The 27656-nt window shown below is 35.9% G+C and overlaps 2 protein-coding genes and 1 non-coding gene across 8 annotated transcripts in view; 1 reads left to right on the top strand and 2 right to left on the bottom strand.

The window, feature by feature from the left end:
- LOC138712443 (ankyrin-1-like) overlaps positions 1–27656 on the bottom strand; it is a 117234-nt gene that overhangs the window by 33271 nt on the left and 56307 nt on the right. The window lies entirely within an intron of this gene.
- LOC138712487 (26S proteasome non-ATPase regulatory subunit 10-like) lies at positions 1043–22377 on the bottom strand. 3 transcript variants are annotated; one of them, XM_069844374.1, is made up of 3 exons: positions 22223–22377; positions 12917–13199; positions 1043–3320 (listed from the first exon to the last, which is right to left on the bottom strand). In XM_069844374.1, exons 2-3 carry the CDS (start codon positions 13196–13198, stop codon positions 2655–2657), a joined length of 948 nt encoding a protein of 315 aa, XP_069700475.1. In that variant the 5' UTR covers position 13199; positions 22223–22377; the 3' UTR covers positions 1043–2654. The 3 variants fall into 3 exon arrangements, with proteins under 3 accessions (XP_069700475.1, XP_069700467.1, XP_069700483.1); XM_069844366.1 differs by lacking the exon at positions 22223–22377 and adding an exon at positions 16682–16713; XM_069844382.1 differs by lacking the exon at positions 22223–22377 and adding an exon at positions 15738–15873.
- TRNAN-AUU (transfer RNA asparagine (anticodon AUU)) lies at positions 14140–14211 on the top strand. Its single transcript has one exon. It is a non-coding gene; the product is annotated as a tRNA-Asn (tRNA).

The raw sequence follows: 27656 nt of genomic DNA, 5'->3' as shown, positions 1-27656 counted from the left end.
TAAATACCTAAAACAAATTTTATGGCTCAAATTAAATACTGAAAAATAAACCATGGACTTGTTTCACTTGTCCACTGGAGATGCTGGAATACTGTCAGTGTAGGATAATAAAATTATCACTTGCTTATTACTTTCACTTGTTATACAATTTTAACAATTCTCTGAGTATTAATTGTATATAATTACAATAATGTACTGAAAACTAGACATAAGTTTATATTCTATTCTGTTTTCATGTAAGTTACTTCTGTATGATATTTTATTAACAATCATAATATACAGAGTGGACCACTCGAATGTACCTAATTTCAGTTGTATATGACTGGTGAACAGTTGAAGATAGAAACCTACAGTAACGTTTATGTGAAAGGAAAACTCAACAAGTTTCGATATTCACATCACCATATCTCTACGTGAGCTCCAGCTGTCACTGTGACAATATCAAGGTGATGAACGATTTCTTGCCAAGCACGTTGGAACATGTCTTATGGAATGCTCTCAATAGCCTCTATGATGCGCTCCTGAAGATCACAAAGGTCTCTGATTGGGGTGGCGTACACTTTATCTTTGACATAGCCCCAGAGAAAGAAATCGAGCGGTGTTAAATCCGAGCCGAGACGGTCTAGCATTGTATTGGTGAATTCCACTTGTTTGGGTTTGTCATCCGGCTCCAGATGTTGCAATAACTGCACTTCGTATGCATACAGTTTGAGGTGTTTTATTTATTTATTTTATTTTATTGGGTTATTTTACGACGCTGTATCAACATCTAGGTTATTTAGCGTCTGAATGATATGAAGGTGATAATGCCGGTGAAATGAGTCCGGGGTCCAGCACCGAAAGTTACCCAGCATTTGCTCATATTGGGTTGAGGGAAAACCCTGGAAAAAACCTCAACCAGGTAACTTGCCCCGACCGGGATTCGAACCTGGGCCACCTGGTTTCGCAGCCAGACGCGCTGTCCGTTACTCCACAGGTGTGGACGCGGTGTTAAATCAGGATCAGCGCCAAGACAGTCTAGCATCGTATTGGCGAATTCCACTTGTTTGGGTTTGTCATCCGGCTCCAGACGTTGCATTAACTGCACTTTGTATGCGTACAGTTTGAGGTGTTTGTGGACAATTCGTTGCAATGTTGATTTTTTATTTATTTTATTGCGTTATTTTACGACGCTGTATCAACATCTAGGTTATTTAGCGTCTGAATGATATGAAGGTGATAATGCCAGTGAAATGAGTCCGGGGTCCAATACTGATAGTTACCTAGCATTTGCTCGTATTGGGTTGAGGAAAAACCCCGGAAAAATCCTCAACCAGATAACTTGCCTGACTGAGATTCGAACCCAGGCCACCTGGTTTCGCGGCCAGACGCGCTGACCGTTATTCCACAGGTGTGGACTTGATTTTGGTACTTGAAGTTCCTGCGAAGTTCTTGTTAATGACTTCCGTGGGCTTTGCTCATACGCCGTTTGAATATTTGCAACCATTTCGTTGGATGTTCTACGACCACCACTATGCTTCTTCAACACCGATCCTGTAGCTAAAAATGTATCGTGCCACTTCTTAATGCTTTTAGCAGTTGGGGCATCATGGTTAAACACTCACCGATACTCGCTTTGAACTCTAACAAATGATTTAAACTCCGCATACCACAACGCAGTTTGCGCTTTCATCTGCGGTGTCGCCATTTTGACAATCAATACAATCTATGAAAAGAAACCGTGTCTGCACATCATCTACCAACAGGATCGAAACTTGTCGAGTTTTCCTTTCATATAAACGTTACCATAAGGTTCTATCTTCAACAGTTCACCAGTCACATACAATTGAAATTAGGTACATTCGAGCGGTCCACCCTGTGATCTGCACACTTAAGGGCAACAGTTTATCACCTAAGCAGTTACCGTAGCCTACTTAAAACAAAATGAGACAATGTTATAACATAACCATAACATAATTGATTACTTGAATTGCTTTTTTTCTGTACCTTCATTTTCAGTAGGTACCTATCTCACTTGCTTCAGTTGCAACAACTCTTTGCTATCCATTTAGAGTCAAATCATTTTTCAATTCAACGCACAAATGAAAATAACATTAATTACTGAACAAAAGAGTAAACCGCAAAGTAAACAGCACAGGTTGCTAGGTGAGGAGGACATGCTTCACTTGTCTTCTGACAAAATGGCAATCTGTTTCAGTGTTCTGGTAAAGTGCTACCATCTATAGCCAAACCATTAAATAATAGATTCATTTTATTGTTGATCTAGAAAGATCTTACATTGTTGTGTCTATTAAACCTTACATTAGAAAATGTTTAATTTTTTGACGTGCACCACTTGTATTCCGAGCGCCTCATATGATGCAAAACCAATACAATCTTTTAGAGCCATTTCGCAACTGCCACTGTATGATACCGCATTCAATTTATCATAGAGATAGGGTTGGTTTTCATTGTATGGAGGTTCGAGTGTATTGATGTAATGAAGTTTAAATGTTCAAGTTTTAAGCTGCATTAGATAAAATATATATATATATTTAAATAACAAATAATTAGCGAACCATTTGAGGTTAATATACATGTATGTTACAGAGTTACTTACTTCTATTTTCGCAAAAATTATAGCTAAGGGTAGAACAAAACTAATCGATCTCACCTCACTCACGGTATGTTACAACTGATGACTGGAATTGCACAGCTGGAGTCAGGATGTCAATTATTTCTGTCTGGTTCTCACTACGAGCACAATCCGCAGGTGTCTTCCCACTATAATTTTTCATGTTTATGTCAGCACCATGATCTAATAGGAAGCGCACCACCAAAATGTGACCTTTTCGTGCTGCCATATGCAGTGGAGTGTCCCACATGTCATGATCTTGTGCGTTCACCTCAGCGCCATTAGCAAGCAGCAAATAACACACTTTCACATCGCCCCCACGTGCAGCACAATGCAGCGCACTCAAACTTTTCTCTACTCCCCTCTTCTTCATGTGTGCCCGGGCTTCAAGCAGCACCTTGCACACTTCCACGTGGCCGCCTTCTGCTGCCAAATTCAAAGGACTCGCTCCATCCCTCTTTGCAGCATTCACATGGGCACCCGCATTCAGAACGACCTGCACTGTGTCTGTGTGTCCTGCTTCTGATGCCAATTGCAGCAGAGTCTTCTTGTTACTGTCTGTCTCTTCAATGTCAATTTGAGTGTCAACCAGGAACTGCATAGCGGCAGCATTGCCATTTCTAGCAGCAGCTGTTGCTCTATCGAAGTCTTTGCCAGGAACTGATTTGAACAACTTCACAATCTGCTGATACCTCTGCTCTGCTTCCTACGAGACAAACGAACATTATCTGAATTATTTCTGTCAATATATTAGTGTCGGTATGGCTATCACTAATCAATGAGAACACGAAGGTGAGACAGGCTTTCTCATTTACACTCTTTGTGTTTTGTGAGGAATAGTGTACATTATGATACCAGTACATTACACAAAAATTATGACATCACATGACAATTACATCACAAGATGGAAATGTCACTGATAAAAGACGCTAGAGGCCCCATTACGATACTGGTGCATTACAAAAAAATTATGACATCACATGATGATTACATCGCAAGATGGAAATATCACCAATAAAAGACGCTAGAGGTCCCATTATGATACCGGTGCATTACACAAAAATTATGACAACACATGACGATTACATCGCAAGATGGAAATATCACCAAGACACTAGAGGTCCCATTATGATACTGGTGCATTACACAAAAATTATGGCATCACATGACGATTACATCACAAGATGGAAATATCACTGATAAAAGACGCTAGAGGTCCCATTACGATACCGATGCATTACACAAAAATTATGACATCACATGACGATTACATCACAAGATGGAAATATCACCAATAAAAGATGCTAGAGGTCCCATTAAGATACTGGTGCATTACACAAAAATTATGACATCAGATGACGATTACATCACAAGATGGAAATATCACCAATAAAAGACGCTAGAGGTCCCATTTCGATAACGGTGCATTACACAAAAATTATGACATCACATGACGATTACATCACAAGATGGAAATATCACCAAGACACTAGAGGTCCCATTATGATACTGGTGCATTACACAAAAATTATGACATCACATGACGATTACATCACAAGATGGAAATATCACCAAGACACTAGAGGTCCCGTTATGATACTGGTGCATTACACAAAAATTATGGCATCACAAGACGATTACATCACAAGATGGAAATATCACTGATAAAAGATGCTAGAGGTCCCATTACGATACCGATGCATTACACAAAAATTATGACATCACATGACGATTACATCACAAGATGGAAATATCACCGATAAAAGACACTAGAGGCCCCATTATGATACCGGTGCATTACACAAAAATTATGGCATCACATGACGATTACATCACAAAATGGAAATATCACCAATAAAAGACACTAGAGGCCCCATTATGATACCGGTGCATTACACAAAAATTATGGCATCACATGACGATTACATCACAAGATGGAAATATCACCGATAAAAGACGCTAGAGGCCCCATTATGATACCGGTGCATTACACAAAAATTATGGCATCACATGACGATTACATCACAAGATGGAAATATCACTGATAAAAGACGCTAGAGGTCCCATTACGATACCGGTGCATTACACAAAAATTATGACATCACATGACGATTACATCACAAGATGGAAATATCACTGATAAAAGACGCTAGAGGTCCCATTACGATACCGGTGCATTACACAAAAATTATGAGATCATATGATGATTACATCACAAGATGAAAATATCACCAATAAAAGATGCCAGAGGTCCCGCATTGAAAACCAGGGTTTTTGGGTGGAACATTCAAAGGAAATATAATGATACTGTTAACGAATTAATAAATTTGTAAATAGTGATATCATGCTTCCAGGTTAAATTGTCCACTTCAAAATGACCAGAGGAAAAATGACCAGAAACAAAAAGGTCAACAGCAAAATGTCCAAGGAAAAAAGTCCAGTAAAAAATATACATTAGCAAAACGTCCACAACAAAATGTTCAATATAAAAAAGTCAGCATTCAAAAATGGCCATAAAAACCCATAATAATTGTTTTACAGAAGCAGTAACCAGGTGAAAGACTACAATATAAAATGTTTTATTGAGATTGCTAAGCGACGTACCAAATTTTAAATCAAGAGTGACAGAATGGCTGAAATTATAAGATCACCAAAAAGGAAAAACATTCTAGTACACAATGGCTTTTCGTATCACTTTCATTCAAGGAGCAAAAATGGTAATAAGTTATATTGGAGGTGTGTGGAAAGAAGCACCTGTGATGCGAGATGTGTGACCAATGCTGATATGGATAACATAAATGTAGATAAACCAAGTGGACATCTAATTTTATGTATGTATTTATTCACACTGCAATGGGTATATACCCAGTGGCAGTGGTAACTAATTACACTCAATAATGACAATAATAAACTTATTCAATAATAAACTTATTAATTAAAAATATAATTAATAATAATACTAATAATACTAATAATAATAATAATAATAATAATAATAATAATAATAATAATAACAACAACAACAAGGAATGTACTAAATTAAATGAAACGATCACTTAAAATAACATTTGAAATATTCTAATTTGTATCTTAAAACTAAGATCGAACTAAAACCCACGAGTATATGTTCATATCTGCACAAGTACCTTTCAACATTACACTCATTTCGCTGTCAACTCACTCACTGCACTGGAACTACGACACATTTCACTGATTCTATCCTGATTTCACTAACACTTCAAAAACATTTCACTGTTCAAATTCTTTGCACTGCCACTATAAACTATAAAGCTTCACTGACAGGAACACGTTTCACTTACACAGCACACTTCACTGACACGACATACTTCTTCACTGATACAACACTTCAATAACAACATAATTCTTCACTGATACAACACTTCAATAACAACATATCATTTACACCTTTAAATACTGTGTATAATTACCGTCTATTAGTAAGGTCCTTAAGCCTATTTTTAAATGCATTTTTTGTTGTTGGTAAAGCCTTTAGTAAGTCTGCAGGTAAAGCATTCCAGTCCCTGATAGTACGATTGAGAAAAGAAAACTTTCCAGTGTCCGTCCTCTGCCTTCTTTCCCTCAATTTATATGAGTGGTCGTTCCTTGAAGAGTAATTTGGTGGCTGCAACCTATTTTTCATTTCTCTCCAGGCAGGCTCACCTCTGTATGTTTTGAACAGTGCGCATAATCGAATTCGCGTTCTCCTGTCCGTGAGTGTGTCCCATTTTAATGGTGAATTTTTCCGACAACACTTAAGAGCCCGTTTTTTAATCTTTTCCAGTGTCTTAATATGTTCTAATCTGTAAGGATCCCAACATGCAGCATCATATTCCATTACTGGACGTACTAGTGATTTATATGCAATCTCTTTGGATTTGTCAGAACCTTTTCTTAGTACCCTCATCACAAAGTGTAACGCTCTCCATGCCTTTCCCGCTGTGTCAGTAACGTGTTCCCCCCAGCCGAGATCGCTGCTAAATGTTATTCCGAGGTATTTACATTGGTTAACTTCCGGAATGGTTTCAACCCCTAACGTATACGATGCGACTATTTTATTTCTTTTCCTTGTAAAGCTGATGGCTTTGCTCGTTAGAGAATTTATTTTCATTTTGTTGGCTATTGCCCAATCGTTTATTCTATTGAGGTCATTTATGTAAGTGGACATTTTGCTAGTAGACATTTCTGTTTGCGGATGTATTGAAATGGACATTTTAACCTCCAACTGATATCATAAACTCGGAACAGATGCATTATAGGACCCACCCCGAGTATTCCATAGTATTGATTGTATATTGTACAGGTACAGTTTCGATTATTATATCAAGTATGCCATCCTAACAAAACTAAAGCATACTACAAACATGTATCATTTAATAAAACCAACAACAATGAAATTAAGCGCATATTAGCCACCTTTATTATACAATATATTATATTTTATTCAAAATAAAGTTAAAGAAAGAAACTAAAGGTAAACTTTAAACTTAAAATATTTTACCACAAATTTAATATGGTCCACGTAAAATACTGATTTTACTCCATTTATGCTGCATTTTTAGTCCTGGGAAAATACTAGTCTTTCCAAAAACACATTTTTACTAGTATTTTCCCTGGACCAAAAAATTTAAATAAAAAATTGATGTGAAAATTATCATTTTACCATGGAGCTCAGTGGAGATGTTCCGATCATTTTCTTAGTTATCCGAGTGATTTCACAAAGCACTACGATACAGCGTACCTGTGCCTATCATTTAATACCTTGTAATTTCCGATGACATCTCCACATGAGTGCATCTCGTTTACTTTTACATTTCTTCAAACTCATCCCGGAATTACATGCTTTGCGGAACATTTCACTCTTAAATAAACCACAATCACATAAAAAACAATAGAACATATCTGTATTCATGGATAAAGCAAGTAAAAAGGTTCTTTTTATAATTCCATAATTTCAAATTCTAGGCTTACATTTTAAGCCAACAGGAAGAATTTGATCCATTTCTTTTTGTTATTTAACTATAGCATTTGCAATTGCCGCCATGATTAAAATCAAACTAATTACAACAATATTTGTTGGTTGGCAACATAATAAAAATGTAATCTTCATCTTACGATGTTTGGTGACGTATACACGTCCGTTGATGTGACATATTAATGAATTTAAATACTATTATAGTCACAATCATGCCACGGTATGAAAGAAAAATTTCACAACCTCGAGCGGGAATCGAACCTGCGACTTCCTGTTCTCCGGTCAGGCGCTCTACCACAGAGCTATCGAGTTCGTCGTGACTATAATAGTATTTAATTCATTAATATGTCACATCAACGGACGTGTATACGTCACCAAACATCGTAAGATGAAGATTACATTTGTAAAGTTTCTATCAACCCATAAGCAGTGCTGACTAGATCAGACGCTATGGACAGTACTCTATAACAGAGTAGCCAGTATGAAAGGATAATTCCGAGCCTTTGGCGTGAGACCAACTCGATAGCTCAGTGGTAGAGCGCCTGACCGGAGGACAGGAAGTCACAGGTTCGATCCCGCTCGAGGTTGTGTAATTTTTCTTTCATACCATGGCATGATTGTGACTATAATAGTATTTAATTCATTAATATGTCACATCAACGGACGTGTATACGTCACCAAACATCGTAAGATGAAGATTACATTTGTAAAGTTTCTTTCAACCCATAAGCAGTGCTGACTAGATCAGACGCTATGGACAGTACTCTATAACAGAGTAGCCAGTATGAGAGGATAATTCCAAGCCTTTGGCGTGAGACCAACTCGATAGCTCAGTGGTAGAGCGCCTGACCGGAGGACAGGAAGTCGCAGGTTCGATCCCGCTCGAGGTTGTGTAATTTTTCTTTCATACCATGGCATGATTGTGACTATAATAGTATTTAAATTCATTAATAAAAATGATATAGATCGATAATTTAATTGATCGAAACGGTACTTCCGTTGACCTTTTTTTTTTTTTTGTGGCTTTGCATATTCTTATATTTAGGGTGGGTCCTATAATGCATCTGTTCCATAAACTCATTAGAAATTGCAGTAAATCATAATAATATACCTATGCTACACATTTTGTAAGAACAAAGTAACATACAACTTCGAAATCTCCCCACACTACACACGGGGGGGGGGGGGACGTAATTAAATCATTCGAACCTTTTCTCATTCTCCGCCTCATGTCACTTACATATCCCCTCAACTAATCAACTAACCTTGTCAAATACCTCGGCCTCATGCCATTTAGCTATCCCACAATGAAACGCAATATATGATTATGTCTCGTGACGAGAATATTGTACGAAATGGAAATATAAAAATTGGAGATTTATCTTTTGAAGAGGTGGAGAAGTTCAAATATCTGGGAGCAACAGTAACAATTATAAATGACACTCGGGAGGAAATTAAACACAGAATAAATATGGGAAATGCCTGTTATTATTCGGTTGAGAAAATTTTATCATCCAGTCTGCTGTCGAAAAATCTGGAAGTCAGAATTTATAAAACAGTTATATTACCGGTTGTTCTGTATGGTTGTGAAACTTGAACTCTCACTTTGAGAGAGGAACATAGGTTAAGGGTGTTTGAGAATAAGGTGCTTAGGAAAATATTTGGGGCTAAGAGGGATGAAGTTACAGGAGAATGGAGAAAGTTACACAACACAGAACTGCACACATTGTATTCTTCACCTGACATAATTAGGAACATTAAATCCAGACGTTTGAGATGGGCAGGGCATGTAGCACTTATGGGCGAATCCAGAAATGCATATAGAGTGTTAGTTGGGAGGCCGGAGGGAAAAAGACCTTTAGGGAGGCCGAGACGTAGATGGGAAGATAATATTAAAATGGATTTAAGGGAGGTGGGATATGATGACAGAGAATGGATTAATTTTGCTCAGGATAGGGACCAATGGCGGGCTTATGTGAGGGCGGCAATGAACCTCCGGGTTCCTTAAAAGCCAGTAAGTAAGTAAGTACAATGAAACGCAAATGAGACTAAGACATATTAACAGATGTCAGTCCCGTTACACCAACAATCGTAATAAACGTTCTCGAATAGCACAGCAATCAAATAAAATTCTAAAATCCACTCAGACCAACATAAAATTAATTACACAAACATCGAAAACCTAAAAACTCAAATCCACTGCTTTCTGAACAAACAGATTCCTATCCTATAACAGTGCAAAGAATAACTAATGACACAACACAAAGTACGTCACTAACACAGACATCACATAAGAAAATAGTTTCAATGTCTGGTATTGGAATGTATAATAGATCCTAAATGTGTTCCATTATCATGGCGTGAAAAGACATAGACTAATGAAATGATTTACATACACACAAATATAGACAGTACCAGTAGTACTAAAATTACCTATGAACCTGCTCATAGTGTTGGTGCAAATAATGACATGTTAAGAGCCCTATCATTGAAAATTTAATTAAATTATTTAACTAGCTAGCTAGCGAGTACAAATTAAAATTATAAAACAAAAATGTTTCTAGCCACTACCGTAAGAGTCAGGCTCATGTACGGTGTGGTCTTAGCCAATAATATAACATAAAATTTACAAGGACAGTTTACTAAATACAGTAAGTAACTTAATTCAAACCAATAAATAACACACAAGAGAGAAAAAAGAGAGCGAGAGAGAGAGAAAAAACACATTTAATATAAATTGACAATCAGGCAGAAGCCAGTGATATTCAATAAAAACATAAATAATTTTATAAATTTCTTTTTTAAAAGGTTCAATTTTAAAATATTTAAAATTTGGAAAATGGTTTGTAATTTCATTATAAAGTCTTGGGCCGAAACTAGCACCATGTTTAAGAGCTGCACTTGTATGACATTTATGCTCAATTAATGGGAAAATAGACTTTTGTCTTCGAGTACGATATTCATGTTGATTAGATTTAGGTTTTATTTTATTTCTGTGGTAGTGAGTTAGTAAACTATATTTATAAATTTCTTCAATAGTTAATACTTTAAAATCTCTATGCATTAAATCTGTTGGGTAATACATATTTTTGGTTAGACAAATTTTTATTAATCTTCTGTGTAATACAATTAATGGATTAAGTACAGTAATAAACTTAAAAGCAAATGAAGATCGATGATAATAAGATTTGTTAACAGAAGACGTACACAAGAGATGCGCACACTTTTTAACGAAACTCATCCAAATCGGCCACTTATTTCTCTGTCAACTGCGAGTAGAATAGAAGCGAAATTCAGAGAACAATGACATGTCAGACACTGTTTCATGTTGATTTCATCAATAAAACTCCTTTCATAATGTAAGGACTTGCAAAATATTATTAACAATAAAATTGTTACCATAGTAACCTCCCTCTGATTGAGGTTCTGGCTGATATGTACATCTATTATCAGTAGGAAGCGGATTTTTATGTGCTTAAAAATTTAAATATATATATTTTTTATGTGCTAAAAAGTACGAAAATATTTGCTAAAAACAAAAAAAATATTTGTTTTAAATATGACAAAAATACCTTACTTAGCTTGGAAAAAAAAATGTTACTAGGTACTCACCAACCACACTTGAGTGCTAGTAGTTGGCCGAGAATTGCAGTGAACAACAAAGGTCATCTCCAAATTCTCCATAACAAATGCATGCTGATTATCTCTGAACAACGACTTATACTGTGAAAACGATCTTTCCACATCACAGGATGTCAGACGTGCATATTTAAAGAGAGGAATGTCACAAACACATACACCGTCAATTTCACCTACAGGCACACCCTCCAATACTTGAGCAACTTTACACATTTTTTTATATCTACTGTTTTTCCCAAACACATTCTGGAATTTGTCCCTTAGTACTCGTACTTCTGAACCTGGTAGTGAGTCTAGTTTAATTTTCACGGCACGCACCTCCCTGTTTCAGACAACAGGTTTTTGGATGTTTCGAGTTTTTTTTATGGTGTCACACAAAAAGCTTAGATTTGCTAATAGGAAAGCCAAATCGTTTTTTAAACAACCATCTTTCAGTATATCTTGAAGGATATCGATTGACGAAGCCCGATAACAGGGAATCACATTAAGACGTATTGCCTTACTTGATAGACATGAACGAGAGGCGAGAGATTTGTTTAAATTAAATAATGTTCATACCCGAGCTCTTATCTGTTGTGTTTCACAAACAAAGCGTGGAATGAAATCATCTTCAGCAACAATAAACATTCCTAATTATGTGTTGGAAGATCTCTCCTCCTTGTCCACGTTAATTTGTTCTCTAATAATAACACTGATATGCTGCCTAGCAGTTCTCAGAACTTGAGGCGATACTATTACAAAAATGGATCACGGATACACCACACAGCGCTTAGAAACATGAAGCAACCAAAAATTCTTAAAAAGATAACGTACTTCTGAGTGACATAATTGATTTAGTTTTAAAATGTTTAAAAGTTCTTGTAAAAAAATTATTTAAGTAAAAAAACTCTAAGATTTATGTGTTTATAATAGATTTCCTGAAAATATGTATTTACATAATTGTTTTGTGAAAATATGTGTTTTTATGTGAAATAAAATTCGGGCTTTAAACTTGAAACTTCATGTTCGGAATTTTTAACTTTGCTAATTGTGTTTTATCACACGCAAAAATAATATTTAATTACATAGAAATCTGCTCCTTAATTATCAGGCAGTACATCTCACTTGACGATATGTGTCAGAGGAAGAACAATTGTTTGTATGCATCTGAAGTCTGACTAGTGTAATATGTAGCTAGTCAGCGATATATGCAATGGAGGGGGAAAGGAACTGGCCACCCTACCCCATTATCTCCTGGCCTAGTTGTTAGTATCACTTGTGAGACCTGTTTTCAGACAGTTGACTAAACAAGAACAACATAGTAACCATAACACTTCTGTACAAAACAAATGAATATGCTCTTTCAGATGATATTAAAAGAATATTATAGAGTAGAGTGCCATTTAAAAATGTCCTCGAACTCACAACTCGCACAATACTCGCAAAAATATTTTGCTTCTATGAAAATATTCCTCTTTAGATATATTTGATGTGTCTGCGCTGTTTGTCCAAAATTCCCTCATTCCATTTTAATTGAAATTATGAGTTACTTTTGAAACACCCTGTATAAACACTTCGCTTATCAAAAAACGGTCTTCATTCGTCTCCAGCTGATTACAGCTTCACCTTCAGCTGGTACGATCTGAGTTGTGCCCTTCACTACTGTGTACATGGCAAGAGCTCACACTTACCGCTTCCTGTTGAACCCGCTTTGCTTCCATTTTCCTGAGTTCTTCGTCCTTGTTTTGTAGCTCGCGTTCTTTCATTTTCAGTTTGTTTTTCAGAATATCAATCTCCTCTTTCAACCCCCTGTCTCCTTTAAATTTTTCACGGTCCAGGCTGGGTATGGATTGGGTGTCTAACCGTTCCCTCAAGATTCTGACTTCCTCCACAAGTGGTAACAACAGCGCCACCTGTTCTTCCAGAGTCTTCACCCTCACACTGAGTTCATGTACAGCATGTGGTTTCGCCATTCTGTGAACATATAAACATGAATAATGGTGCGTCCACATCAAATAGTTTTCATTTTCATTATTAAAAGTTGGTAAGTTTTTGATGAACAATATGAACAGTGGGAGAGCGTTGGTACGTTTAACCAAAGGTCCTGGGTTCGATACCCGGCCACGGAACAATTTTTCCCTCGAAATTATTCAAATTAACTTTACAGGGAGTTATTCCTGAAAGCTTAATTTGCGTAATACACGTCACTGTACGTAACAGAAAACCACAATTTAAAGTCACACAGAGTTAGTGTGCACTCAAATGTTGGTTGCTTGACGGTTGTCAGCCCACTTTGAGGTCTGTGGATATAGAGGGAAAAATTGGATCGGTGTCGGGTAGAGTTCCCGGGTAGCTCAGTGGGAGAGCGTTGGTACGTTTAACCAAAGGTCCCGGGTTCGATACCCGGCCCCGGAACAATTTTTCCCTCGAAATTATTCAAATTAACTTTACAGGGAGTTATTCCCGAAAGCTTAATTTGCGTAATACACGTCACTGTACGTAACAGAAAACCACAATTTAAAGTCACACAGAGTTAGTGTGCACTCAAATGTTGGTTGCTTGATGGTTGTCAGCCCACTTTGAGGTCTGTGGATATAGAGGGAAAAATTGGATCGGTGTCGGGTAGAGTTCCCGGGTAGCTCAGTGGGAGAGCGTTGGTACGTTTAACCAAAGGTCCCGGGTTCGATACCTGGCCCCGGAACAATTTTTCCCTCGAAATTATTCAAATTAACTTTACAGGGAGTTATTCCTGAAAGCTTAATTTGCGTAATACACGTCACTGTACGTAACAGAAAACCACAATTAAAGTCACACAGAGTTAGTGTGCACTCAAATGTTGGTTGCTTGACGGTTGTCAGCCCACTTTGAGGTCTGTGGATATAGAGGGTAAAATTGGATCGGTGTCGGGTAGAGTTCCCGGGTAGCTCAGTGGGAGAGCGTTGGTACATTTAACCAAAGGTCCCGGGTTCGATACCCGGCCCCGGAACAATTTTTCCCTCGAAATTATTCAATATGTCTTTGTTCGCCCACATATAGGAATCAAATTCTGTCACGAAATTAGACCACTGGGATAAGTGACGATTTTGTGTGAAAATATCGGAGAAAATCATTGGTTTGGTAATAAAGTATCTGGGGGGGCAGGTTGGATGGGTTTATCGCTTTCACAGTGATCACAGTGTCTAGAATGATGCACTAAAATTTTGGGGTTTTTTAATGATTTCAGTAAGTTTTCTCTCGTGTATGGTGCGTAGCGGGATCAAAGTTTTACCTTCCTGAAGAACTGTCACACACTCCGTAGAAATGAATAATCTAGTGCAGTGTTTCTCAATGTTTTTAATGATGAGACCCCCACTTTTCCTCACTTTATGATAGTTCAGCTCACCCTGCCCTAAGATGTAGGGGCCACGGCCCTTTGGGGAGTCAAAGAGCAGTTGACAGATGAAATGAGTGAAATTTCTATTTTCTACATTTTTTAAGATACAGACTCATCTTTCACTGTTGCTACCTCTCGTCACTGGAACTCTCTGCCGCCTGAAGTCAAGGGCTGCCGAACATTGAAATCTTTCAAATCCAAGTTAGAAAATTATCCTATGACGAGTTGCCAAACTAACTTACTATTATGACAAGTGTTGTACTGCATGTTTCCACGTATTCACATTTTTTTATGTTCTAGTGATATTTAACTTATTTTATATTTTTGTCTTCATATTTTCCGATAATGGTATATCTCTAATGTGATAAGTTGAGCTATATATAAACATAATTTTCCTTACTGTGTATACTTAAAAATATTGTATTCATTGTATGCTTTGTACTTCACTATTTTATTACTACTATTAGTATTATTATTACTATTAGGCCTGTTATTATTATTTATTATTATTATTATTATTATTATTATTATTATTATCATTACTATTATTATTATTATTATCAATAATCGTCTTATTTTTTTATACTTTGTAGGCCTCATTTATTTTTGACCTGCTGTTCACATTTTATTATGCTTTTTTCTTTCTTTCTGTATGTCATATATTATGTCTGATTTCTTCTTACTTGTTGTTTACATTTTATTATTATTATCTTATTCAGTTTTGTGTGTACTTTGTAAATTTGTAGTGTTTCTGTAACGTAGTTTTTACTCCTGGTTGAGTGTTAGAGAAGGCCGTATGGCCTTAACTCTGCCAGGTTAAATAAATCATTATTATTATTATTATTATTAATTTTTTTATACCGCAATCTTCTGTTATTAGTATTAATGTCCCCAAGAATCATTAGTACAAATTTAATACTTTCTGAGTATTGTATTGTATTTATTAACATCCATGTTATTCCTACAGAACATGGATCATGTCAAAAAATTCTTAATAGTAGTGGAGACTGTTTTACCTTGAGCATTGTGTACCTTGAAACATTTTTTTGTTATACATCTTGATTACACAACTTTTAACACTGTATCACTTCGGAATATGTATGATAAGAACTTTCTTGTGTTAGATATTATTAACGTACCTTGTTAACACGTTTCGACCTATTTTCGGTCATCTTCGGAACTGGTCGTTGTTGGTCTTGGTGCCTCTTGTTTCCTGTGTGGGTGTGTTCGAAGTGTAGAGTCAAAGAGTGTGTGTGTTTTGAAACTGAGTTGTGTGTTGAGAATATCGTTGGGGTGTTAAGAAACGTAAAAAATTATATATTACAGTTATATGAACACTAATAAAAATAATATAAGCCACGCAACAACGTGGTTCGATCACCTGAACCAGCCGTCGTGATAAAGACACTGAGGATGGAGAGGGAGTCTCCGAAACATGTTTGACTTTTACTAATTTTTAATAATTATATTATTTTTATTAGTATTCATATAATTGTAATATATATTTTTTTACGTTTCTTATCAAATCTATGAACACTGTATAATTGGCCCAACATGTTTGGTTTATCTTTGAATATCGTTGGGGTGTGTTTTCGTGTGTCTGTATATTTCATATTGTTCTAGTGTGTTGTGTTTCTGGCTTTTTGGTTGGATGTGCAGTGTTTCCATGTCTGTGTTGATGTCTCTGTAGGTGTGGTTGGCATTTGTGATATGTTCTGCATATGTGGAGGTGTTTTGTAATTTTGTTATGGCTGTGATGTGTTCTTTGTTTGCTTTTTGTTTCTAATTTTTTCTGCTACCTAGCGGACTCAAACTGAAGTAGATTGTAGAGAAAGCCTCTAGGTAGCTCTGGTCATACTTCCAGTTTGATTTTTTTCAAAGTGTGAGTTCTATGGACGAAACAATTTTTCTGGTACCAAAAGTAAATATTTCGTTCATTGTTATATGTTTTCTAACATGAAACCAAATTGTAACTATGAAACAAGTAGAAGATGTTCCCTACCATCTGGTGAGTAAATACATATGTTAATTTTCATGATTCATTCTCATCTCTATCTTTGTTTAAACATGCACCCTCTTGTACCTTGAAACACAAAACATCTTGCACCATGGAACATGTTCCAAAGTACATGATGCTATTGGATTTTGTTTTTCTTTTATTTTAAGATCAAGCCACGAAGTAGGTCTGAGTCAAGAGAGCCCCAATTGATCTGAATGCCTTGAAGAAAGCTGTTGGAGCAGTTATGGCTCCTCCAAAAAGTAAAATCTCCATCAGAGAAGCCTGCAAATGATGGAAAATACCATTTTTTAAATTATTGTGAGTTTTTACAGCTATATTTCCATCTATACTCCATGTTCCAATGCTCCAAGGTACACTTTACATATCTCTTCATTTTATTTTTTTCATCCTTAATAGATCAATACAACAGGAAAATACTGTAGGAAGATATAAAGGAATCTTCAATTATTATCTCAAGCATTTTGTCATTTAAAAAATTTTATTTCCCAAAATTTAAAAAAAAAAAATAAAACGTGAAAAGTGATTCAAGGTGCAACATCTCCCTTACTATATATATATATATATATATATATATATATATATATATATATATATATATATATATATATAAAGTGTTAATTATAGTCACAGTCTAGTTGAAATATATATCGAAGGATTTTACAATATCCAGACGTTTGAGATGGGCAGGGCATGTAGCACATATGGGCGAATCCAGAAATGCATATAGTAGTATTAGTAGTATTTATTTATTTAACCTGGTAGAGATAAGGCCGTCAGGCCTTCTCTGCCCCTCTACCAGGAGATTCCAACTACAATATCAACAATAAAATTACAATTAGTATTAAATTTACATTTACAATTACAAATAATATTACAGTTAGTATTAAATTTACAATTACAATAAAATCAAAGTACGAAAAGATTACCTGAATAATTAAAACTAGATAATTTATCATAGAGAAACAAAGAATATTTTATATTTACTGAATTACAAATTAAATCTAAAATAACAAAATTGTATAGTGATGAAATTACTGAATATTGAAATATTTTGTGATAGATTAAAGAAACTATTTACAAGTAATCAATTACTGACCAAGTGCCTAGTAAGTTTTCGTTTGAATTCAATTTTATTTCGACAGTCCCTGATGCTAGCAGGTAGCGAATTCCAGAGTCTTGGTAGGGCTATTGTGAAAGAAGATGAGTATGAGGAGGTGCGATGGGATGGTATTGTTAGTATTGTTTCATGACGAGAGCGTGTGTTCAGATTGTGGTGGGAAGAAAGGTAAGTGAAGCGAGACGACAGGTACGAAGGAATAGAAGAGTTCAAGATTTCGAAGAGAAAGAGAAGTGAATGTAAATTGCATATAGTGTGTTAGTTGGGAGGCCGGAGGGAAAAAGACCTTTAGGGAGGCCGAGACGTAGATGGGAAGATAATATTAAAATGGATTTGAGGGAGGTGGGATACGATGATAGACACTGGATTAATCTTACTCAGAATAGGGACCAATGGCGGGCTTATGTGAGGGCGGCAATGAACCTGCGGGTTCCTTAAAAGCCAGTAAGTAAGTAAATAAGGATTTTACAATATCACTACTAGTACAACACAAGGAATTAGTGTGCGTTATTATATGTATATAGACCTTTTTTTTATTGTTTTACTTTTCAAAATGTAGCTACTACCACAAAATATGTCACACACCTCAAAAAAACTAAAAAAAAATAAAAGAAATCGTTGGCTTACAGAATATTTAACATGCGTACAATTTAACAACAGAGCCATAATTTGAATTTTGAATATATATCCTAAATGACCTCATTTTCAGTTAAAAAAAATATATACTGTATATACAGAGTGTTTCCGGGGTAGTGTTCAGGGATTATGGGGAAGGACACATTATATCAATTTGAGATGAGCAATCCTGATCCGGAAATGACCGAGTCGAAAGCTATAAGCAAAAACAGTTGTGTGGAAATGAAATAATTTTATTCCTCTATACACCTTATTTATGTGTATTTATCTGTACATCTTACACATACTGTATTCATCTGACGTTGTTTACGTTGTCTACTTACAGTATTCCATTCAGTGCGCTGTCTGAGGGATGGGGACAGGAAACTACACTAAAGCAATGCAGATAGCGTAATGTGTAACGGACATGGTCGGTCCTGATATGCACGTCTGTAGACAGCAGTGTATGTATACAAGTTGCAGTGTCCAGTCGATCAGTGCTAGTGAAATGGAGTACACGAGAGCGGAATATGCAGACCTGATTTTCGAATATGGATGAGCCAATGGCAACAGTAGACAAGCTCACAGATTGTATCAGGACAAGTACCCACGTAGGAGACATCCGGCCCATACCATCTTTCCACGAGTGTTCCAAAGGTTAAGGGAAGGAGGGCATGTGGTGCCAAATTACAATTTCATTTCCACACAACTATTTTTGCTTATAACTTTGGACTCGGTCATTTCCGGACCAGGTTCCTTATCTCAAATTGATACATGAGCCCTTCCCCATCATCCCTGAAAGTTTGTAACACCACCCCGGAAACACCCTGTATATTTTTTTAGTGTCCGGATAATAATTTTATTTTAACTTTAGGTAATTTCCTAGAAGCTGTCCATGTTCCAGTGGTCGTTTTTGCACTTACATTAAATTGTGTTTGTCAATAAGAAATTAAAATACAATTTTTTGTTTCTATTATCTCTCCCTTTTTTTCCCCCCATCTTCTGTTTCCTTTCACCTTATCTCTCTGTATTTCTCTTTTATTATCCTACTTTCACTAATCTTATTACTTACTTACTGGCGTTTAAGGAACCCGGAGGTTCATTGCCGCCCTCACATAAGCCCGCCATCGGTCCCTATCCTGAGCAAGATTAATCCATTCTCTATCATCATATCACTTATCTTATTATATTTAATTTCACTACATATTTCTATTTCAACTTACCACATATGCAGTCGCTGAGTTTCGAACTGATAACTTTTCGGTTTGTAGTCAGATGCTTTACCATTACGCTACGAAGCGGTTTGGTTGACCCAGCTGTCGTTTTTGAACTTACTTTACTGTATATTTCTGTTCTCTCATATAAATTTAGAAAGTGAAACAAAAGAGAGCCCTGATCTCATTACAAAAGAGAGCCCTAATATCATTAATCATCCAGACGAAATATGTACATCTCAGCTATGCATTACACGTTCAGCTCATGACACGATCTTGGCTGTGAGATTATATCTGTGCATGTAGGGAATGAGCGGACATGGATAATAAAAACCTAAACTACCTAAACCTAACCTTCGTAGGTCTATATGCAAGATGTGTAACCAGAGCATGAAGGGAACTTTTTGGTTTGATCTGGAATGTGCACGCGAAAATAAATCCAGCTAAGGAATATGCATGCAACTCGGAAGACGCTAGGAATACAACACAGTAAGGTAAGTGCAAGAACAACATAAGGAACATCGATAGCTTCTAGGAAATTACTTAACTTTTAAAATATGTACTTTATAAAAAAATTAACTTTGAGGAGATTATGTTGATAAAATTGGCCAGCATATAGGGCCTAGGCCTAAATAATTTTTCTGCAAAAATCGAAAGTGGGTTTTTTCTTGAATAATAATAATAATAATAATAATAATAATAATAATAATAATAATAATAATAATAATAATAATAGGTGGAAAAATTCAAATATCTTGGAGCAACAGTAACAAATATAAATGACATTCGGGAGGAAATTAAACACAGAATAAATATGGGAAATGCGTGTTATTATTCGGTTGAGAAGCTTTTATCATCTAGTCTGCTGTCAAAAAATCTGAAAGTTAGAATTCATAAAACAGTTATATTACCAGTTGTTCTGTATGGTTGTGAAACTTGGACTCTCACTCTGAGAGAGGAACATAGGTTAAGGGTGTTTGAGAATAAGGTGCTTAGGAAAATATTTGGGGCTAAGCGGGATGAAGTTACAGGAGAATGGAGAAAGTTACACAACGCAGAACTGCACGCATTGTATTATTCACCTGACATAATTAGGAACATTAAATCCAGACGTTTGAGATGGGCAGGGCATGTAGCACGTATGGGCGAATCCAGAAATGCATATGGAGTGTTAGTTGGGAGACCGGAGGGAAAAAGACCTTTGGGGAGGCCGAGACGTAGATGGGAGGATAATATTAAAATGAATTTGAGGGAGGTGGGATATGATGATAGAGACTGGATTAATCTTGCACAGGATAGGGACCAATGGCGGGCTTATGTAAGGGCAGCAATGAACCTTCAGGTTCCTTAAAAGCCATTTGTAAGTAATAATAATAATAATAATAATAATAATAATAATAATAATAATAATAATAATAATAATATAATAATAATAATAATGTAAATTTTACATTTAATAATGTTTCATTGTTTTTCTTTCCTTGTACGGAGGAGGGACCCAAAGGCTTACACTGCAGCCTGAGACTTATTGTGCTTACCACTCCTATTCTGTGAATAATTATTGGGTAGCCAAACGGCTGCACTCTTGTACAAATACAGCATACAACACCGTGAACTTGGCTCTGGTATGGATGATGACGATTAAGATAGCCTATGTGAATTAATGATGGCGAAATGAGTCCCGTGGTCCAATGCCGAAAATTACCCAGCAATTCTGCTTCCATTGGTTGAGGGGAAACCTCGGAAAAAATCCCAACCATAATTTGAACCTAGGCTCACTTGTTTCAAGGTCAGATGTGCTAACCGTTACTCCATAGCAGTCGACTTGTTTAATTATTTCCTTTAGGTCAATGTTACTTATGTCCCGCCCACTATAGAGACATAGGCCAATTTTACACATATTTAGTATAACTTGTTGCTTCTTTGACAGGTTAGGTGTGGTTAGTTTAGGTTTTTGTTATAGACTACCTTGCATATACGATTATAGCGCAACATTGGCAGTGATAAAAGTGAAATATTCATTCAGTGGGCGTTGGATACTCTACATTCACCCAAATGTCTAAACTAACCAAACCTAACCTCTCACAGATTGGTATATGCAAGGTTTATAAGTGGAATACTAAGGGAACTACCTCAGAGCTAGTTTAAAAAAAAAAACTTAATTCTGGAGAACGACCACTCCACGATTTCCCAACTTTTCTTTTTACAAATTCTGGAGAACGACCACTCCACGATTTCCCAACTTTTCTTTTTACAAACGACGATTTTATGCTAGACTTTCGAAAGCTAACACAAATAAAAAAATTGTAAAAACATAATTTCGATTGCAACCTGACATAACCTATCATAATCTAAACTAACATAACCCGGCAATAACCCTATAAAATTAAGCTAACCTATACTACTCCGATAGCCACAAAGCAGTACCGGTAAACATAACATTACGATTACGCTAACGTCCGAAACTACGTAAAACTTTAAAAGAGAATAACAATAACTAGAAAGTGACAGAGGATTTACATCGTTAGACTTTTTAAATATTAAATAAAATGCCAGAAGTGTAAATCACATCATTCCATGTAACTGAGCGAAGCGGCTTATCGTAATATTAATTTTTACAAGATTATCTCTTATATAGCCTACATCCCGCTTACTTACTTTTAAGATATAGGAATTACAGCGACTGGAAGAAATTGTCAATGTCAATCCGTAGAGCCAGTAACGCCAGATACCGAGAACAATCACACACACCTTCCTAAGTACAAAACAAGAGGATAGAGGACTAATAATATATATAGGCCTCTTGGCACAATATCAACTGCGCAATGCGCTTCGCCAATCGAAATATTTGAAGATGTCCGTGGGACAATCGACAAAACAGTTTTGTGGCGCCACATACGTTTTCAATATTTTCATTACTCAAAAATGGAATTCATCACATAATCAATAAAGTTCTTTCGATTCATTTCCTTGAATGTAATTTAAAACCAATACCTACATAAAATAAATCATTTCATGTGTACTCTAATGAAAATGTTGTTTTCCCCACGCCGAAAGATTTTTTTTTCGCGGATTAGAAAATATATATATATGCCTATATAAAGTAAAATTTTACGGTTTAAGTATAATAAAGGTAAGATATCTAACGTAGCTTATTTAAAATTCAACTGTTTAAGTGGTATTCTTCTTCCAATATTGCCTGTTCGACTTTAACCCCAGCAACACTAACGGGTGGGGACAGGGACTCTAAGGCCCATTGGTTGTTTTTTTTCATTATTATTAACTCATTAAGTATTTCGAATCAAATTAAAAATATACATATCAGCTGAACCGTAAACTGACAAAGTGTGAAAAATGTTTTAAATTATTAAAAAAAATAATAATAAAACACTCATGGGCCTTAGAGATCCCCCCATGTTGCTAAAACAAAGGGTAGGAAAATTCAAGTTTTAATTTATATTTTTCAGCGTTGTTTGAACGTTTGAAATGGATATTTCTCTTCAACAATGGTATTAACAGCTGGTGGCTTTTTATTACAATTTCCTGCTTGTTATGAGAACTTCTTTTCAAATTTTCTGTTCATAGACATAGCTAGATAGTTGTCAACATTTGCAATTCGTGAAACCTTGCAAAAGAATTTAGTTGATGGTAAATTAGTATGACAATTTTTGTGCCCATATATTTGTTCAAAAATATGTATTTTCAGGAAAATTTCATTATTTTGTAAAATAGTTATATGACTACTGAGTCTTTTATGTAATGTTTCTTGAATTATAGCAAATAAATAACATTTAAAGTCTTAATTTGTGGATATAAAACAAAACAGCATAATTAGAAAAAATAAAACTTCCCCCCCCCCCCCGTTACACATTATGGGTTGGTATTGCTAGATTTAAAACTTTGCCCCATATTAACTTCGCACATTCTTTTTGGACGAGCTATGCTTTTTTTTTTCCAATTGAAAACTTATGCCTTGCTATCTTTACAATTCTGCCATTTTCTATGGAAAATGTAATCAAATGTTGCATAAGTTCACACAAACAACTTTTGTTTACTGAAATAGCATCGTAATATTTTATTTTGCCATTTACAAAATTCGGGGCCACTGACTGCTGATCCAGAGCCATGCTCGGTCGTGGGTTCGATTCCCACTTAGGCTGAGTACCTCCTTGGACTTTTCCCGAGATTTTCTCCAACAGTAGGGCGAATATCAGTTAATCTCGTGGAGAGTTCTCTCTCATATCACTATCACCAATTCCATCAATGTTAAATAACCTAGTAGTCGAGACAGCATTGTTAAATAAGACTTAAAAAATCGGGAGATAAAATTGATAATGGTATCAAGGAGACACCAGTCTACCATTACTAAGTTGAAGTTTGGATGTCTGACTACGAAACTAGTGGGCTTGGGTTCAAATCCTGGTTGGCATTTATCTTCAACCAATTCGAAAGAAATTATGTAACCTGTAAAATGAAGGAAATGCCATTTCAGCATGCTAACCTGACATGGCATGCATAAGCATCCCCTATGTGGTGAGGAGAGGGATGTGGTCAGTGTAGTTGTCTGACAATCCTTCCAGCTAGGTCATATGGATCCGCTAACCAACAGAGGGTGTGGTCCTGCAAACAGTTTGGGAGTTGCAAAAAAATAACGCGAAAACACTTGAGTTTTCGCGTATAATCATACAAGCAATGAAGATTCATATAAACATTAAAGTATTTATTGATCTTACAAGAATAGCATGATGCTAATATAATCTGATTCAAGAATGTTGCATTAAAGCACAAAGATAAAGTATGTTAACCTTGATTAAACGAAGCAACAGACATAACATTAAACGATACAATGGCTTATGTTTTTAAAAAGTATGCTATAGCTCAGCTGGCCAGAAAAACTGTCCAACAGTCACTATGCTGATCAACCTTAACATTAAAAGTTAGTCAAGCAATGGTAAAACTTAATGCAAACTGATGTAGTGTTCATGGAAATCTAAAAACACTGCAAGTTGTCGTGGCAACTTAAAACAACATTCTTAAAAAAAGTTTATTCTTCTTCTGTTGACTCATAATTGTTCAGGGAGACTGCTGGGCACATTCTCTTGCCAGTTTGTCTCTACTACACTGATAAAAGGTATCCCCGTAATATGCCATGAAGACACTTGGGGGGCATGGAGGTAGAGCCCCATGCTTTCCATGACCTCTGCACTAGAATGAGGTGGTGTGGTCGGCACCACGCTCTGACCGCCTTTTACCCCCGGGAAAGACCCGGTACTCAATTTTATAGGAGGCTGAGTGAACCTCGGGGCCGTTCTGAAAGTTTGGCAACGAGAAAAAATCCTGTCACCACCTGGGATCGAACCCCGTACTATACTGATACAAGCAAAAAAAAAAAAAAACAGTATGCACATAAAATTGCCTTTTGTTAGTATTGTCAGTAAGAAAGTCCTATTTCACTTTAAACACAGATAATTATAGCCTGCCCTCTCACTTCCTTCACTCTCTTAACAAAAGTTCAGTGGTTCCCAAACTTTTCAAAGGCGTAATCCACTTTTCTGGCAAGAATTTTGTTTGCGATCCACACTACCATTTTCAAAAAAACACAAATGCCTCTAAATAAAATACGATATTTACTCAAAACCAGTGAATATCACCCATAGAATAACCAAAACATAAGTACAGTACAGACGTATGCAAATTATTAGACTCAGCACATTTTTTACATTTTCATAATTATCATGAATTACTGGCCACAAAATAATTCTAAAGGCGACAGGATCAGTACAAAAAAAGTCCTAGAAACCCGAATTTTTCCAAAAATGAGGGACTGGTTCCCTGATGGTGAATGTGTCTTAATGCAGGATGGAGCACCCTGTTACAAAATCAGATCAGACTAATTTTCTGGCTGAAAATAATGTAGACGTCCTTCCCTGGCCAGGTAACAGCCCAGCCCAGAAAATCTTTGGTCTATCGTAAAGAGAAAACTAAAAAAAACGATTACCACCAAGGTGGGCCTCATAGAAGCACTTATCCAAATATGGCACAGGGATGAAGACATCAAGAAACAATGTGAAAATCTCATGAACAGCATGCCAAATTGCATAAAATTGATGATAAAGAACAAAGGGTTTCATACGAAACATTAATTGTTGCGAACAGTGTGTGTAATAAATGAGTTTTGTACAATAAATATTACTTGAATCATATTATCGTTTGAGTTTAATAATTTCCACGCATCTGTAAACTGTGACACGAAATATTACGTAAACATCACCATTTCAAGTGCTTCAAACTATTAACCTCGTGGGGCAGTGGGAATGGTTCTACATAAAGTCATAAATTCCATCAAAGAGAGACTGTTGCAATCTCGTATTTTTAGCAAAATTTGTGAAGACAAAGATTCGTTATATGAGAATCTTCTTTATTATTGGTGAAAGGAAATAAGATGGCTTTCGTGGGATAATGTGTTGAAAATTTTTCCAGTTAACCCCTTACCGCATGGGACAGTCTTGCACACACTGGTTTAATACTCAAATAACTTAAGTAGTTCTTTTTTTCTCAACTGATGTCACATATGGTCAAATCCAATTCTTGACCGTGTGCCATATCTGTCCCAGTATGCAGTTTGAAATATTATATACCTATATTATAAATTACATGAATATAAAACAGGTATGTGCCATATCTGTCCCAGAATGCGGTAAGGGGTTAACAGCAGAACTAATGTACCGGTACCTGCAAGATGAGAAGTCAGAATATGCATACCTATTTTCCAAATCTCTTTGGCTTCTTAGATTGGTCTTCCTTGCTGATATTATATTTTTCCAACACTTAAACATTTCGAATAGTAGTTTGCAAGGCAAAGATATTAACAACTAGAGATAAGATCAATAGATTTATAAAGATACTTTATATATGGTCAATATCAATTGACAAAAGTAAATTTGATACATTTCAGTGTAGTAAAGAACTCATGGAAAATTAAGCTACGTATCACATTGATTCGACAAATAGGGCACTGAGTTTGCTTTTGCAGAGATACAATTAAGTTCGCACAGTTTTTAAACAGCTTTTTCACAGTTTTCTGAAAGAAACTAAAAACAATTACGACAGTCCAGATGGATACTTAATCCATTTTTAGAAGGCTGAGTTTAACAGGATTAAAAAAAAAAAAAAAAAAAAAAAAAAATCTCATTGAGATAGTATCCTACCGATAGAAAGTTGAAACCAGACTTTTGTAGCGGACCTTAGACCAGTTTTGCATGAAAAGAATGCAGGAATACCGTGAGTTTGCTGAAGGACCTCTTAAATTTCTGTACCATTTTGAACCTCTTATTTTTGCAAAATAAGTTTCTCGTATCTGATTGTCATCAAAACAAAAGCGAGAAATCTCTTTGAACTTGATACATTGGGTGTATTGACTGCAGAATTCAGATTTGAGAAGCACTTTCTGAAAAACAGGCACATTTATCACATTAATTGAAGCATCGGGTGTAACGTTATAAGTTACATTTAGTAAAATTTACAGGAACTGCAAAAATGTGTACACGTACAACGTTGTTCTTATAGGGCAGCAAACTTTTGCGTGGACAAATTTCACGTACTGCATTGATGGACAGTTGCAAGCCAAGGAGTATAGCAAGGTAACATGGCATACAACATTATTACACAGAAAAACGCCAAATGAAAATTTTGTAACTTACAACGTTGTTCCAGCCAAAGCTTCAATTCTTACATTTTATGTTCAACATTCTCTACGTTTCTAAATACAAAATAAATGTACCGGTAGTGTATGTTAATAAGGCGTGTTTTGTAAATCATCTTGTGACCACTATCATCAGTTTCAACCACCTGCGATGGGGTTGCGATCCACACTTTGGGAACCACTAACATAGTCTTTATGTAGGCAGGTGCACCGTAACTATTTGTATCCTCTGTGTTTATAGAGGAAAGAACTACATAATCAGCAACACAATTATATTATTAATGCAATAATATAAAACACAAATAGAAAAACATATCATTACAAAAAATGATCCCTGTCGCTCACAGTAGATAGATTATGACAGAGTTTCTGGATGTTCAAATTACACTA

The sequence above is a fragment of the Periplaneta americana genome, chromosome 2 (genome assembly GCF_040183065.1).
Source record: "Periplaneta americana isolate PAMFEO1 chromosome 2, P.americana_PAMFEO1_priV1, whole genome shotgun sequence".
Classification (NCBI taxonomy): domain Eukaryota; kingdom Metazoa; phylum Arthropoda; class Insecta; order Blattodea; family Blattidae; genus Periplaneta; species Periplaneta americana.
This window is presented reverse-complemented; position numbering and strand designations above follow the sequence as displayed.

Excerpts from the sequence above, each read along its gene's own strand:
- LOC138712487 (XM_069844366.1), bottom strand. Across the intron at positions 3,321-12,916 it reads AGCGGGTTCAACAGGAAGCG|GAAGCAGAGCAGAGGTATCA; the intron begins GTAAGTGTGAGC and ends TTTGTCTCGTAG.